This window comes from Pyrgilauda ruficollis, unplaced genomic scaffold, assembly GCF_017590135.1.
Source record: "Pyrgilauda ruficollis isolate IOZ18807 unplaced genomic scaffold, ASM1759013v1 scaffold75, whole genome shotgun sequence".
Classification (NCBI taxonomy): Eukaryota; Metazoa; Chordata; class Aves; order Passeriformes; family Passeridae; genus Pyrgilauda; species Pyrgilauda ruficollis.
This window is the reverse complement of record NW_024529377.1, coordinates 526,680-539,123: the sequence shown is the minus strand read 5'-3', so window position 1 is coordinate 539,123 and position 12,444 is coordinate 526,680. Positions and strand designations below refer to the sequence as shown.

General features: G+C 42.0%; 1 protein-coding gene across 1 annotated transcript in view; it reads left to right on the top strand.

Annotated features, from left to right (window-relative positions):
• Nucleotides 1-12,444, top strand: part of KIAA1958 (KIAA1958 ortholog) — a 75,622-nt gene that overhangs the window by 25,564 nt on the left and 37,614 nt on the right. Inside the window, exon 2 of the mRNA XM_041486317.1 lies at nt 5,299-6,561. Within this exon, the coding sequence (XP_041342251.1) occupies nt 5,409-6,561 (1,153 nt within the window). The 5' untranslated portion in view covers nt 5,299-5,408. The remainder of the gene's footprint in view (nt 1-5,298; nt 6,562-12,444) is intronic.

Genomic DNA, 12,444 nt, shown 5'->3' with positions numbered 1-12,444 from the left:
CAAACAACATAAGCTTACAGAAGTTGAAAATAGTGATTTTGTTGAGGTGAAATGTTCTTTTACCTTGAGGACACCATCCAGAGAATGTGTTAAGCAACAAATTAGCATAGTTGGAAAATTACTCACTAGCTTAAGAATACATGACATTGCCAAACTATCTCACAGGCTTGCAGAACTTGCCAGGATTTGTGAGCCTTTCCTCTGTAATGTATGCCCTTCTTTTTCCTGAAGAGAGACTCAATTAAAAACACATCTTCCTAAACAAATGGAGCCATATACAGTTGGTATCAGAGGTGGAAGTCAACCCCTTCTCCCCATAGTGAACTGGGTAAAACTACTTGATTCATACCTTGCCTGTAAGATGCCATTGTTTTCTATGTATTTTCTTTCTCTCTTTCTACTTCTTCTTGCTTCATAGCCTTTATTTCAAGCAGAAAGTAAATTCAATAATATTTGAATTGATATGGAAGTTTTGTACTCCAGAAACCAAAAAACAGACAATATGCACTCACCTATTCCCATTCCCTCCAGTTTGCTGCTCTGTTTTGATTGTCTGTCCTGGTCCTTTGTCATCTTGATGACCTCCTTATATCCATATTGATTACTGTTTCAATTTTATCAGCACGAATCACACCTATTTATCACAGCAGTATCAGTGAAGAAATCAAAACACTGGGTCAAAAAGGCTGAGCTTTAACTCCACTGTCAGCAGGAGTCCTCTCACAGGAGATAGCAGAGAAGGTGATTACCAGTGGTGTGATTTTGGGGGCTCTGTTGCATGGCTGGGGTCCCCAGCATTTTCAGGTGCTATCTGGGCAAGGCTGCAGCTCCTGCTGAGTTTACTTCAGCAACTTACTTTGTGGAAGAGAAATATACAGGTGATCCTGGATTGATGGCTAACAGGGCCTGTGGGGCTGCAGCAGGCCTTTGTGCGGACTTCAGTACTACTCTGCCTTTGTGGATGAATTTACACTGGGATTTCTGTTATTGATCTCTATAATTTATCAAGGCTAAACATTTGGCTTAAGACATTCTAGTAATAAGAGAAGCCCCAATATTGTCCATTAGCTAAAATCTTGAATTAGATTGATACTTACACTATGGTGGCCAAACCGTAAATACACAGTGCTTTTAATATGGAAAGGTGGGTCTTTCAAAAAATGAAGCAATGCTTCCCCTCAGATGGTGAAGGAGTAATAGCCTAGTAAGTTTGTACAGAGTGGACAGACTGAAAACAGAGAGGATTTAAAATATTCTGAGCTTCTTCTGCAGGTATGAGAAAGCAGTGCCCAACTACTTTCTAAGTTTTTTTTTAATGTAGAAGCTGACAAACATTGCTTCTCCATAAAAACACTTAAAAGTCAGGTTTCAGCTGCTATAAGTTTAGTTTGAAATCCATGCTATGTAAAATGAGTAAATGCAGGTATTTTTACATCTGTCTTTTAATGTTTTAGGATTCAGGTTTTAGTTTTTATACAGCTGTCTGATTAGAACATTTTTTTTTTAATTAACAGAAGTAAATTTTGCATTGTATTCTTATTTGAGAATCTTGAATTTTTAGAAGATTTTCCATAGTATCAGCCTTATCATCATGTCTCAAGAGGACTGCTAATGTAGTCCTGGCTGTATTGCTCCCTTGAAAAAAATCAGTATGAAAGTACTAATAATCAGTAATGGTAATAGAATTTCAAGCATAGATATATGTGATGCAAGTTAGTGTTAATCAGCTTATCTAAGATTACCCTGGGAAGGCAATCCATTGCTAACTACCTGGGGTTCTGTGAGAGGACAGAATCCCAACAGGATTTTTTTTCCTTCTTTACAACAAAATGCACCATCACCGTCTCTGAGCTATCGGTCCACCAAATGCATATTCCACTGTATAGGCACTGCTGGAGGACACACATTCCACACCTCTGCATCATCCCATTTTTTTGCGTTCAGTTCCTACACTGCATCCTCACCTCTTTTGGCCTCCTTTCTGAGGGAGTCATATCACAGAATTCGTTTTTAGTCTGAGGAACCTTCCAAAAGGTCCTAATCAAAACTCCACTCTGTGACTTTCGTGTGCAAGGAGTCAAAAAGAGAAAATGTAGTTGAGGTAACCAGATCTCTGTTCCCCAATTCATTCTTTTCACGGGATAAAGGAAAGGGCTCTTGTAGGACAGCTGCCAACAGCTATTTCTCCTGGGACTTGCCTGGTGCAAGGGCCTCTCATAACAAAGGGGCTCTTGCTACTGCTCTGTGCAAAATCAGGAAGAATTTTGTCTGCATTAAAGTAGCTAAGCCAAGTCCCATCTTAGAACTTGAAGGAGGGCTACTCTTCAAATATTGCTATATTTCATTGCCCTTTTGTCATCAAATGGATCTATTATGGCAAAACTCTGGTTCTGGATATAGAAAATATTGCCTTTCCTAAATCTAATAGTGTTCCCTTAATGCATTAACAGATCTCAAGGCATGGTTTTGCAATAATACCACTTTCTTGCACAGCACACATTCTGTCCACATTAGTCATTGTAGTGGTACATTGTAAATGAGGTTGTAAAATCTAAAAAAAAGCCTTAAAATTTGACTCTTCCTTGAGGGTCCAGATAGCTGCAGTAAATTTCCAGCATCCAGACATGTTTCACTCTGATTTAGATACTTGTAGGCTCTGAACTGCAGAAAAATATTGTGGAAGATGAAGACTTCCATAATGCAGTTAAAATACTGGTGTAGATCGCATTGAAACTACATCATGTTACTGTATAATTTCAGAGTTATCATGTTATCGGGTTATTAAGCATGAGTCATCTTATCAGATCTTGCCAGTCTGAATGAAGAACTTACATAATCGCTAAAATGTGATTTAGAAAACAAGAACAGATTGTCAGCCAGGATCCTGCTGTCTGACTGAGCAGACAGGGTACTCTCCAGAAAACCAGGGACATAATGATGCATTTTCTGTGCGTTCTACAGCATGAGTCCCTCCCTCCCAAAGTACCACTTGCAACTTCTGTTGCAGCTGGCAAACTGAAGACACAGTACTTCTGAGTAACTGCACAAGCAATCTTGACCATGGCAGTCAGACTGTGGCAGACCTTATCTCATTTCCCTAAGGGGAAAGTGATGCTTCAGCCAAATTGAGCTTTCTGTCTTCCCAGGACACATTCCTGGTTATGTGGTGACTGAGCAGCTCCATGATACCACACAGGGTTTACACTGATGCAGCTTCTGACTGTTTCTGACTTTAGCTCTCCCTCCTTTCCCCTGTTCACTTTCCAGATTGTCTTCTTTGCCTTGCTATGAGTATGGTGTTCCTCCTCCTGTGTTTTGGTGTTTCTTGTGTGGCAGGGTACGTTGTAAGTACATATCTTTGAATATGACTCTTAGAAGAAATATGGATTCCTCAGTCTTTTAGAAGAAACATGGATTTCTTAGAAGAAACAGGGATTTTGACTCCCGATGAGAATAATCTTTAAAAGCTTTAAAGCAAATAATAAAGCATAACAAAAATTAAGTTTTAGATATTTGAAAGTTGTATGCTTGAAAAAGGTCTTCTCCAGTTTCCAAAGGACTTGCAAATTTGGGACCTTCTGCATTTATTATACTTCACAGAATGCACTGGTCATGCTAGGAGCTTTGTGTTGCAGGTGATGCTCTGAGATCTCTGCTTGCAGAGTGGGCTAGAATTCAATTATTGTAGCAGTTGTTCTCTGTGCATGCACTCTGTCTTGAGCTACTGCAAAAGCAAGCTTGAATTTTACATGATTTTTCTTCCTAATTATGTGCTTCTTCCTGTTCATCCATTCCCTCCATGCTTAATTTCAAAGATGTTGAAAAAATACCTAGAAATTTGTAAAGTTTATAGAAATTCCCATGCTGGCTCCATTCTTGACCCACCAAAGACTCACAGTGGGTGAGGTGGAAAAACCCAGGAGGAGCCTTGTGGGGAAAATCATAGGCAGTACTTGTCTATTTTATTTCCAGTCCAACCCTTGCCTGGTGAATAGGAGTGAGGGGACAGGGATATGCAAGCTGCAAAATCATTGAAACACAGCCTCCTCACCTCCCTTGGCACAGAGCAAACACAGATATCTGCAGCTAACTGGTGACAGGTGACTGAGAAGCAACTAGGTAGGCAGGTAGTAATTTGTGTTGATTTTTAGGGAAAGCATTCCCTAAGGGTAGTTTGCCACTGTATGGTTGTGATTTTGAGCTTTGGCACAGTTAATTTTGTATCTAAAAATGCTTGTGTAGACGAGGACAAGGAATAAAATGAGGTATAACATTGCCATGAATGCTGCATTTGATCTGGGAGAAACGTAATGGGCTTTTCTGCCTATATGGAAACAAAAGTGGAATGAGAACAACAGGAACTCCAAGGCTTGCAGGTCATGTTCACAAAGCACAGCAGAGAGAGGTTTAGGGAGAGCCTCCAAACAGAACCACAGAAATGAGAAGTTCGCAGATACTTTAGCTGTCTGAGGTCACTGGAGATGACTTCTCTGTCATTAGCTGTATACAAAGAAAGACGCGCAGACTTTGCTGTCATCTTATATGGCAAATTTCTAAATAGTTTGGATGAAAATGGCAAAAGTTTTTTTTGACCTGAATCATGATTTAGATGCTGGAAAACAAGCAATATGAAAAAAGCAAAATATTACGTCTCAAAGTTAAAAGAAGGTTCTGGCTTAAGTCTTGCAAGCCCTTTAAGAGCCTCTTAAGCCTTTGAGCAACTGAGGGCTATCAGTATAGAAGAGTGAAAGGTAAGCTTGTTTTCTTACTCCTTATATTGAAAACTCAAGTTTCGAGCCTTCCTTTTGATACCTCTTAAATTCAGTTGAAAAGGAGATAGTTGATTCAGTTGAGAAATCTGCATAAATTATGTAAAACTTCATTGTTTCTTCAGATCCAGTTGGTGCTTGATTGCTACCCTGGTGTTCAAGATTAATTGTATGTGTTAAGATTTTGTTTAATTTTAATTTCCTAGGTATGAACATGCAATCACCATCTTTTGGGCTGCTTTTATATTTTGTCAGTGATTTAAGTTTCTAATCATTTTGCCACTGATACTGAATTGGCTTGTTTGAAAAGCAGCTTTCTCTTCATTTATATGTTGCAGGGATGTTCTGAGAATGAGGAATGAGGCCACTTAAAACCAGGCGTAGTTTTAAGGCATGTTTTGAAGGACATGAAATAAGAGTGAAATGGGTGCGTTTAGCTGAGCGTACAAATGTTTCATTTTCCCATGCAAAAAAAGTGGTCATGCTTTGGGAGTGCTGAAGAGTGGGGTTTTGCTCTGTCTCTCTGCAGGTGAGAAGTAAATATGAGCTTGGAAACACATGACCACCAGTGCCAGGACCCTGTGATCTGAACTGTCTTCAGCTGACTTCCCAGCGGCTAGGTGCTGTTGATCCTGTACCATGGAGGACTGCCTTCACACCTCCTCTGAAAATCTCTCCAAGCTGGTGAGCTGGGCCCACAGCCATGGGACCATCTGCAGCCTCATCCCCAACCTCAAGCACCTGCTTTCCGAGGGGGCCCATGGCAACCTGACAGCCATGTGGGGCTGTAGTGCTGGCCATGCCTACCACTGGCCCCTGGCCGCCACTTGCCGGGCTGGTTCGCAGGAGCGTGTCTGCTTCCAGGACAGCCGCAGCTTCAACTCAGACAGCCCCAGCATGCTGGGGGTGCCATCAGAGGCTCAGGCCAGCCCCCTGGAGCGCTACCCAGGCCGGCCAGGGAAGGCCAAGCTGGATTGCACCCGCACTCGTGACTCCTGTGACTTCTCCTACTGCAGTGAGCCGTCAGAGCTGGGTGAGCCTGTGGAGGAGTATGAGGATGAGGCCACCCTCTTCGACATGGTCTGTGAGTCCTCTGTCACCGATGAGGACAGTGACTTTGAGCCACACTCGCACCGTGCTCCCACTGGCCTCCGCAAGCGGCCGGCTGCCGCGGCCCAGGCCCAGGCGCAGCCCGCTGACGAGGGCGGTGGTGACGTGCTCCTCAAGAAGATCAAGCAGGAGCTCCCTGAGGACTACTATATAGTGGCCAATGCAGAGCTGACGGCCGGCACCGACGGGCCGGCCCTGGCTCTGACACAGATGTCCAAGCCCAAGCTGCAGCCCCCGGCTGGGCCCTCCTGCCTGGGACCCACCAGAACTGTGCCCCAGCCGGTCGCAGGCCCTGACCTCGAGCCGCAGCGCCCCTGCGCCTCCCCGCCTGGCCCACCCCGCGTGGCCACACAGCGGCCACCCCGGGGACCCCTCGCCTCCCCAGCACGGGGGGCAGGCAGTGGCCCTGTGGCTGCCCTGCAGGTGCCAGCCACCAGCTCCAATGCCATCACCACCGCTGGGAAACCCATCAGCATCCCCCTCTCAGCCCTGCAGCTGCCTGGTCAGGAGGAGCCACCGGCGGCTGCTGAGGAGACCCTCCCATCCATCCCACAGCTGGCCCCAGGTGGTGAGGTGGCCAGCTCGCCCTCGGTGGGCACCGAGCCTGAGGTCAGCTCCAGCCAGCAGCAGCCCCACGCAGCGCCCACCATCACCCCTGAGGCAGCAGCGCAGCTGATGCCAGGTAGGACACTGGGCAGGAGTAGAGGGATGGTGGCATTTTGGGGGTGGCCCCCAGGCATGGCTTAGTGAGGGTACTGCAGGGGTGTATGTGCTGCATTGCGTTGGGTCCTGCTGGCATATAAGTCAGTAGGTATGGAAGCCACATACGCCTGGGAGAGGATTCAGAAAATGTCAACTAAGCACCAGCACATGAGAAAGTGTACTGCAGCCACAGGCAAAATGGTTTTCAAGGTTTATTTTGGGTACAGTTGTGTCATGGGAGAGAGCATGCAGTGACCTTGCTGTGTGCGTGGGTCAGGAAGGACATGAACAGAGCAATGCACTCTTGATGAATCAAAAATAAGTGGTCTCAGCCAGTGCAGCCTAGAGTTGGAGAGCTTGGTGTTTCCTTCACCTTGTCAGATGGGTACTGTTGGACCTGGAAAGGCAGAGTACCAGGAGAGAGGTTTTTGCTGCTATAAATTGTTACCTCTAAATCAGAGCAGTTGCAGACACAAGAAGTATTCTTAACCTTAACCACAACCTTAACCATGACACTGATAAAGCATTAATCCATTAAAAAATGGGTTTTTTTTCCATTTTCCCAGTGAAAGTTCTCATACACTGGGTCCACAATTTTTCTCATCTCTTGCCAAAGCACATAGAACTGGCACAAACAGATCAACATTATTGGATAAAGAGCATGTTAAAACAGCTGACTTCTGCTGAGTGCTTATCCCATGCAGAGAATAACTGTTAGCCACAGGTCTTCGGAAGGAGGTGGAAATCTGTTTCTTGAGCAACTTGTCACCTTCCTCTGGATCTGAGCACAGACAGTTTTCACTCTTCCAGCTTCTTCTTTAGTGGTGCCATCCCAGGAGGAGACGAGGCAAGAGCAAGTTCTCCATCTGCTCCCTTGCTGGTTCAGCCTTGGACTGCCTGGTCATGCAGTACAGACAAACAGTGAAAGGGCTAAAAACTGCCTATATGCAGCCCTTGTGGCAGGTACTGCAAGAGCTAAAACCCATGACTTTAGCTTGAACATCCTGAAAGCTGATTGAAGACTAGTAAATCTATCAACTAGCAAGAGCCTGCAGATCTTCTTGCCAGGTTAAATACACAGTTTTATGAAGTAAAACCCTACTAAACATAAGAAATTTGGAAGAATGATAATTGTCTTAGTTACAGCAAAGCAAATTCTTCTTTGGGACCCATTTCTTGCATGACTGCATCTCTGAGATGTTATTTTGCAGTAGTCCTGTCATGTAAATGGAAATGTCCTGTCATGTAAATCCCTCACGGAAATTCCTTTGCAAAACTCCATCTGGTTTAGAACCAACTCTGCACTGCTAAATATGAAAAAGGTAGGATGCCTGATGCCACTCAACCCAAATTGTGTGTTAAATTTACTTATTCTGCCTTCCTCAGTTTATAACCTATCACTGCTATATGTAGATGTGGTTTCTACCTGCCTGCCTCTGCAACTTGCTCAGTCTCAAATTTGCAATTTGGGACCATGGAAGACAAACCTAAGCAGGATTTTTCCGTGTTAGGTGTGTGTTATCTGGGAGAGATATTTCAACAGATCCATTAAAAAATCCAAGCTCCTTTCAACTGTTTTTGCCAGGTCCTCAGAAGCCAAACAAGGTCAGCAATTGTTAGTGTTTAGGGTTAAACCTTACAAGAATGGATGCAGTGCAATGTTTTTGCATTTATATAGTTTCAAAAACAGGATTGATCCACATCTAGTGTCTCACTTTGAGGGCAAAATGGGATTGCACCTGGATTACACCCACTGTCTAAATCAACCCTCAAAACCTCCAAGTGCTTTGCTTTTTGCATAGACAGTGATGGGTTCTCAGAGTACTGTCCAAATTCCAGTTTATTCAGTTATGTTCTCAATGGTTAAATTATTTTTGCTCTTCCAAAAAAGCATTACACAATTCCTCTCCTTAGACTGGTACAGTGTTGGTGTCACCCTGCTGTTATTTTACTCAGAGGTAGTGGCATTTTAATGAAGATAAAGTGATTGACATATGACTAAAACTTGATACCTAAGTAAAGTCCCACATTTCCATAGAGCCTTCTCCTTTGGGAAAGATGTGCTGGCATCATTAAATGTTCAAGTTTCAAAACGGTGGGCAATGATGGAAATTGAATTTATTACAGATGCACAGCAGATTCTTGCAGATAAAATGTAGATGTTTGATTAAAAACTAGATTATGGTGGTTGCTTATGTACAGTGATTTTGTTAGATTGTCTCCTAACAAAGAGTGATATATTGAAAGTGGTGCATGATATATAAAGTTTGAGCAATATTGAATTACAAGAGGATGTTTATCTATCCTGTGTAAAAATTTTCTGTCTTAAACAGACAGATGTGAGTCTTTTAGATTCTGATGGTAAAAAAAAAAAGCCAGGAACTAATTATGTCAAAAAGTCTACAGCTTTTATTCATTTATAGACTCAGTGCCTGCTTGACTAAACAAAGTTGAAAGAGAGCAGGGAATTTAAATTCTGCCTTGTCCTCTCCAATATCTGAAGCCTTGCTCCTGGTCCCGTTAGAACTGGTGGTGTAAGGTCTAAGGTCTACAGAACTGAGGCCTAATTTAAGTTATGATTAAAGGCTGCAATCCAAGCAGCAAGAAATACTGCTTGAGCTTTAGCTGAAGTGACATATCCTTGCATTTATACCAGACACAGCTGATAGTAATCCCATAGATCGTGAAAGTCTGAGTGACATTATCCATAAAATCAAAAATCTGGATGATATATGTTAGCTTAGGCCAGTTTAAGCCACATTATGCCTTTGGACTAGTCTCTCTTTCAATATGTTTGTTTTTTTTTTAACTCATTTACTCTCTTTGATTAGACTGTGGCAACTGAATGTATAAGCAGGGACCTTACAAAGATATTTCCATGTCTCAAAAGAGAAGTGGCATCCCAATGAAGACTCGGTTAGGTTAGACACTGTTTTTTTTGTTTAGGTGTCCATATAACCACTATGGAATATACTGAATTGTTTTTTGTTAAATTTCAGCACTAATAAGTGGACATTCATCTGGGAGTTTTCAGATTTTATTTTGCCTTTCTAATAGCAAAGCCTTCAGGAATGCATGTAGGTATCACTTATTCCTTTCTTTAATTCTGGAAAAACTGAGAGGACCTGTGTGTGTTAGGAGAGGAATTTTTGCAGTAGTGGTGAACAGAGAATTTCTTCAATTTCTTCTTCTCAAACCACCTCTTCTGTCTTATGTTTTTCCTAATAGTTGGGCTGGTTTTAAAGTCCAAGAACCAGCAAGGGCAAGGTAGATCACATCAGTGGAGATGGAAGATAAGTAAGAAACATGATGCTTTATGTTGTAGTACATGCAGCCTAGAGCAATTAGTGACATTTGGATGTCTGAAAAGAGGAATGAAAATGAGTTGGTGTTATTGCAGAAGGCTGTGGAGGGAGACTGTGGCTCAGAGAAGGAAAGAGCTTATTTTGAATGAACACAAGTTTGATTCTGAGAGATGTAGGATTTATTTTGTAAACAGAATTGCTGGAGAATTTGTGAAGAATACTGAATTTCCACTTGAAGACTGAGGCTGAAGATGTGTTTTGTATTAACATACAGTGCAGCAAGACATTTCTGATTCAACACTAGTGCATCACTGTAAATACAGGATCAAAGAGTCCCATGATAAAAAAAAAAGATATCCAACCCCTACGTAAAAACTGTGCTGAATGCAGAGTAGTAAGCAGAGATGCAAAATAAAAAATCATCTAAATGTATTCACTGGGGTTTTTGCTTCTGTCAGAGATGTAGCAGATTACATTCTATGTGTACTGTCACAATGCCTTCATGTACATCCATCACTGAACTGCCTGACTGCTTGTTTTATGTGCATTTTCAGAATTTGGAAGGGAAAGAGTGTCCTCAAGCACCTCTCCTGTCATAGTCAGAGTGCTGCTCGCTGTCCTGGCATTGTGGTTATCAAAAGTACTGGTGTTTGAATGTGCGCTGTGATGGATGATGGTCTGTGCTGAGGGCAGTGCTTAGACTTCCTGGCTCTGATGTCTCTGCTCTGAGATCCTCTCAATTCTTTCATTTTCTGTAACTGGTGTGTCAGTCCAGATCAGTGCTGCTGAGTTGGCTTAGCCTGGTAACTTGGGCAAAGATGTAGTTCTGTTCCTGTGCTCCCATCGTGGGAAGGTGTAAGCAGAACACCTTCAAAATTTCACAGCTGGGAACTAACGTGGGTTGACTCTTGTTCTGCTCTCAATGTGGACATCCCTGTAGGTTACAGGTGTTCATATGTCTCTGTCTGAATGTGACCATTATAAAATGGAGTGCATCTGGGGCTTGATGTAGAGCTCTGAGTAGAACATTTTAAGTGTTTCTCTGTAATCAGAAGAAGTAGGACCTCTCCCTTTCCCCCCTTCCTTCTGTCTGCAATGTCTGCAATGGTGTGAGTTTAAATTAAATGGGAACCAAGATCCTCATATAAGATTTGTGGATTAAGAGCTGTTGGATGAGCATCAAAACATTACAAAACTTCTCGGTGAAAGGAGTCTCTTCACACCTTATGAACTGACAGTTTTGACTAGATTCAGCTCTAACTTCTAAATTACTCTTTATCCATAAAAAAACTGTCAGCCTCGCACATTCCAAAGAAGTGCAAACAAGAAAAAATAACGCCTTTTTTAGGGGTGTATATAAAGCATACAGAAAGGCAGAATTAATCCTTGTTGCAATTATTTCCAGTGGAACCATGCCAAGTAGCACAAGAAAAATAATCGCATCAAAATAAATTTACAAAACTCTTATTTAAATAACGTTCTTCCAAGAACATTCAAATAACTGCTGATCTCTGTATTTGTTGTTTACATACCAAGATTGATGAGTTTTGGCTAAAGTGACTGCTTGAAGCCTATCTGCAGGGACATATACTGCTGAATGTAGTCAAGTGAACACTTAAATATATGTAAGGGTGAGACAGTCTCTTCTCTTTGTGTTGTACTGAAGAGTTCGGAGTCCACTGGTGACTCTTTAGGTCCCATAATTGATATCTATTGCTGCTCTAGTAGATGGACTAAAAACAGTAAGCGCTGAGATACATAATTACAAAAACTATAACTTTTTTTTTAAGTTGCTAGGGCCTTGCTTATTTAGAAGACTAAAATTACATCATTATAGTTTTAAATTTCAGAAAAAGGAAGCTATTGACATGATTAATCACTTGATCTTGCAGCAGTGATTTGCAAGCCCGATCCTGCCTTCAATTTTCTTCATCCAAATGCTGTTAAATTATAATCTAATGTTTTGGGGGCTGTATTCTAAAAGTCTAGCTAGACATCTTTATTCTAGAAGTCTAGGTAATGATTACTTACCTTTATAATATTACAAGGCATTTCTGTTTAAAAGCAGGACAGTACCATAAAGAGGACAAGTTTAGCCTTGGCCGAGTAGTTGTGTAATTGCTTTTATCATCTGGGTGCACAGCATGACAAACTTACTTATAAAGAAGAAGTGAACCCATAGTTCTTACAACTCTAATACAAGACTTGTTTATGCAGCTGTTCCTACAGCTGTTCTGTTTGCAGGAGAACACAGAAATGAAAACTCATCAATTATTACAATATCTTTAGATTTTCACTATGCTTAAGAAAGATATCAATTACCTTTCAGGATTTCACATGTATTTTCTTCAGTGAAAATTCTTTCCAGACAAGAAAGCTCATGTCAGCCTTCATGTATAATCAGCAATGGACTTTGTCACATAGAGGTTGTCATAAATACTAAGTCTTTATCACAAAGCTATGCATGCAAAAGATTAGGATGCTGCATTCCTTGATGTCAGGGCTTGTTTCCTCTTTTCAGCATGGAGCTCCTCTGAGTGGAACTACCTGCAGCACAA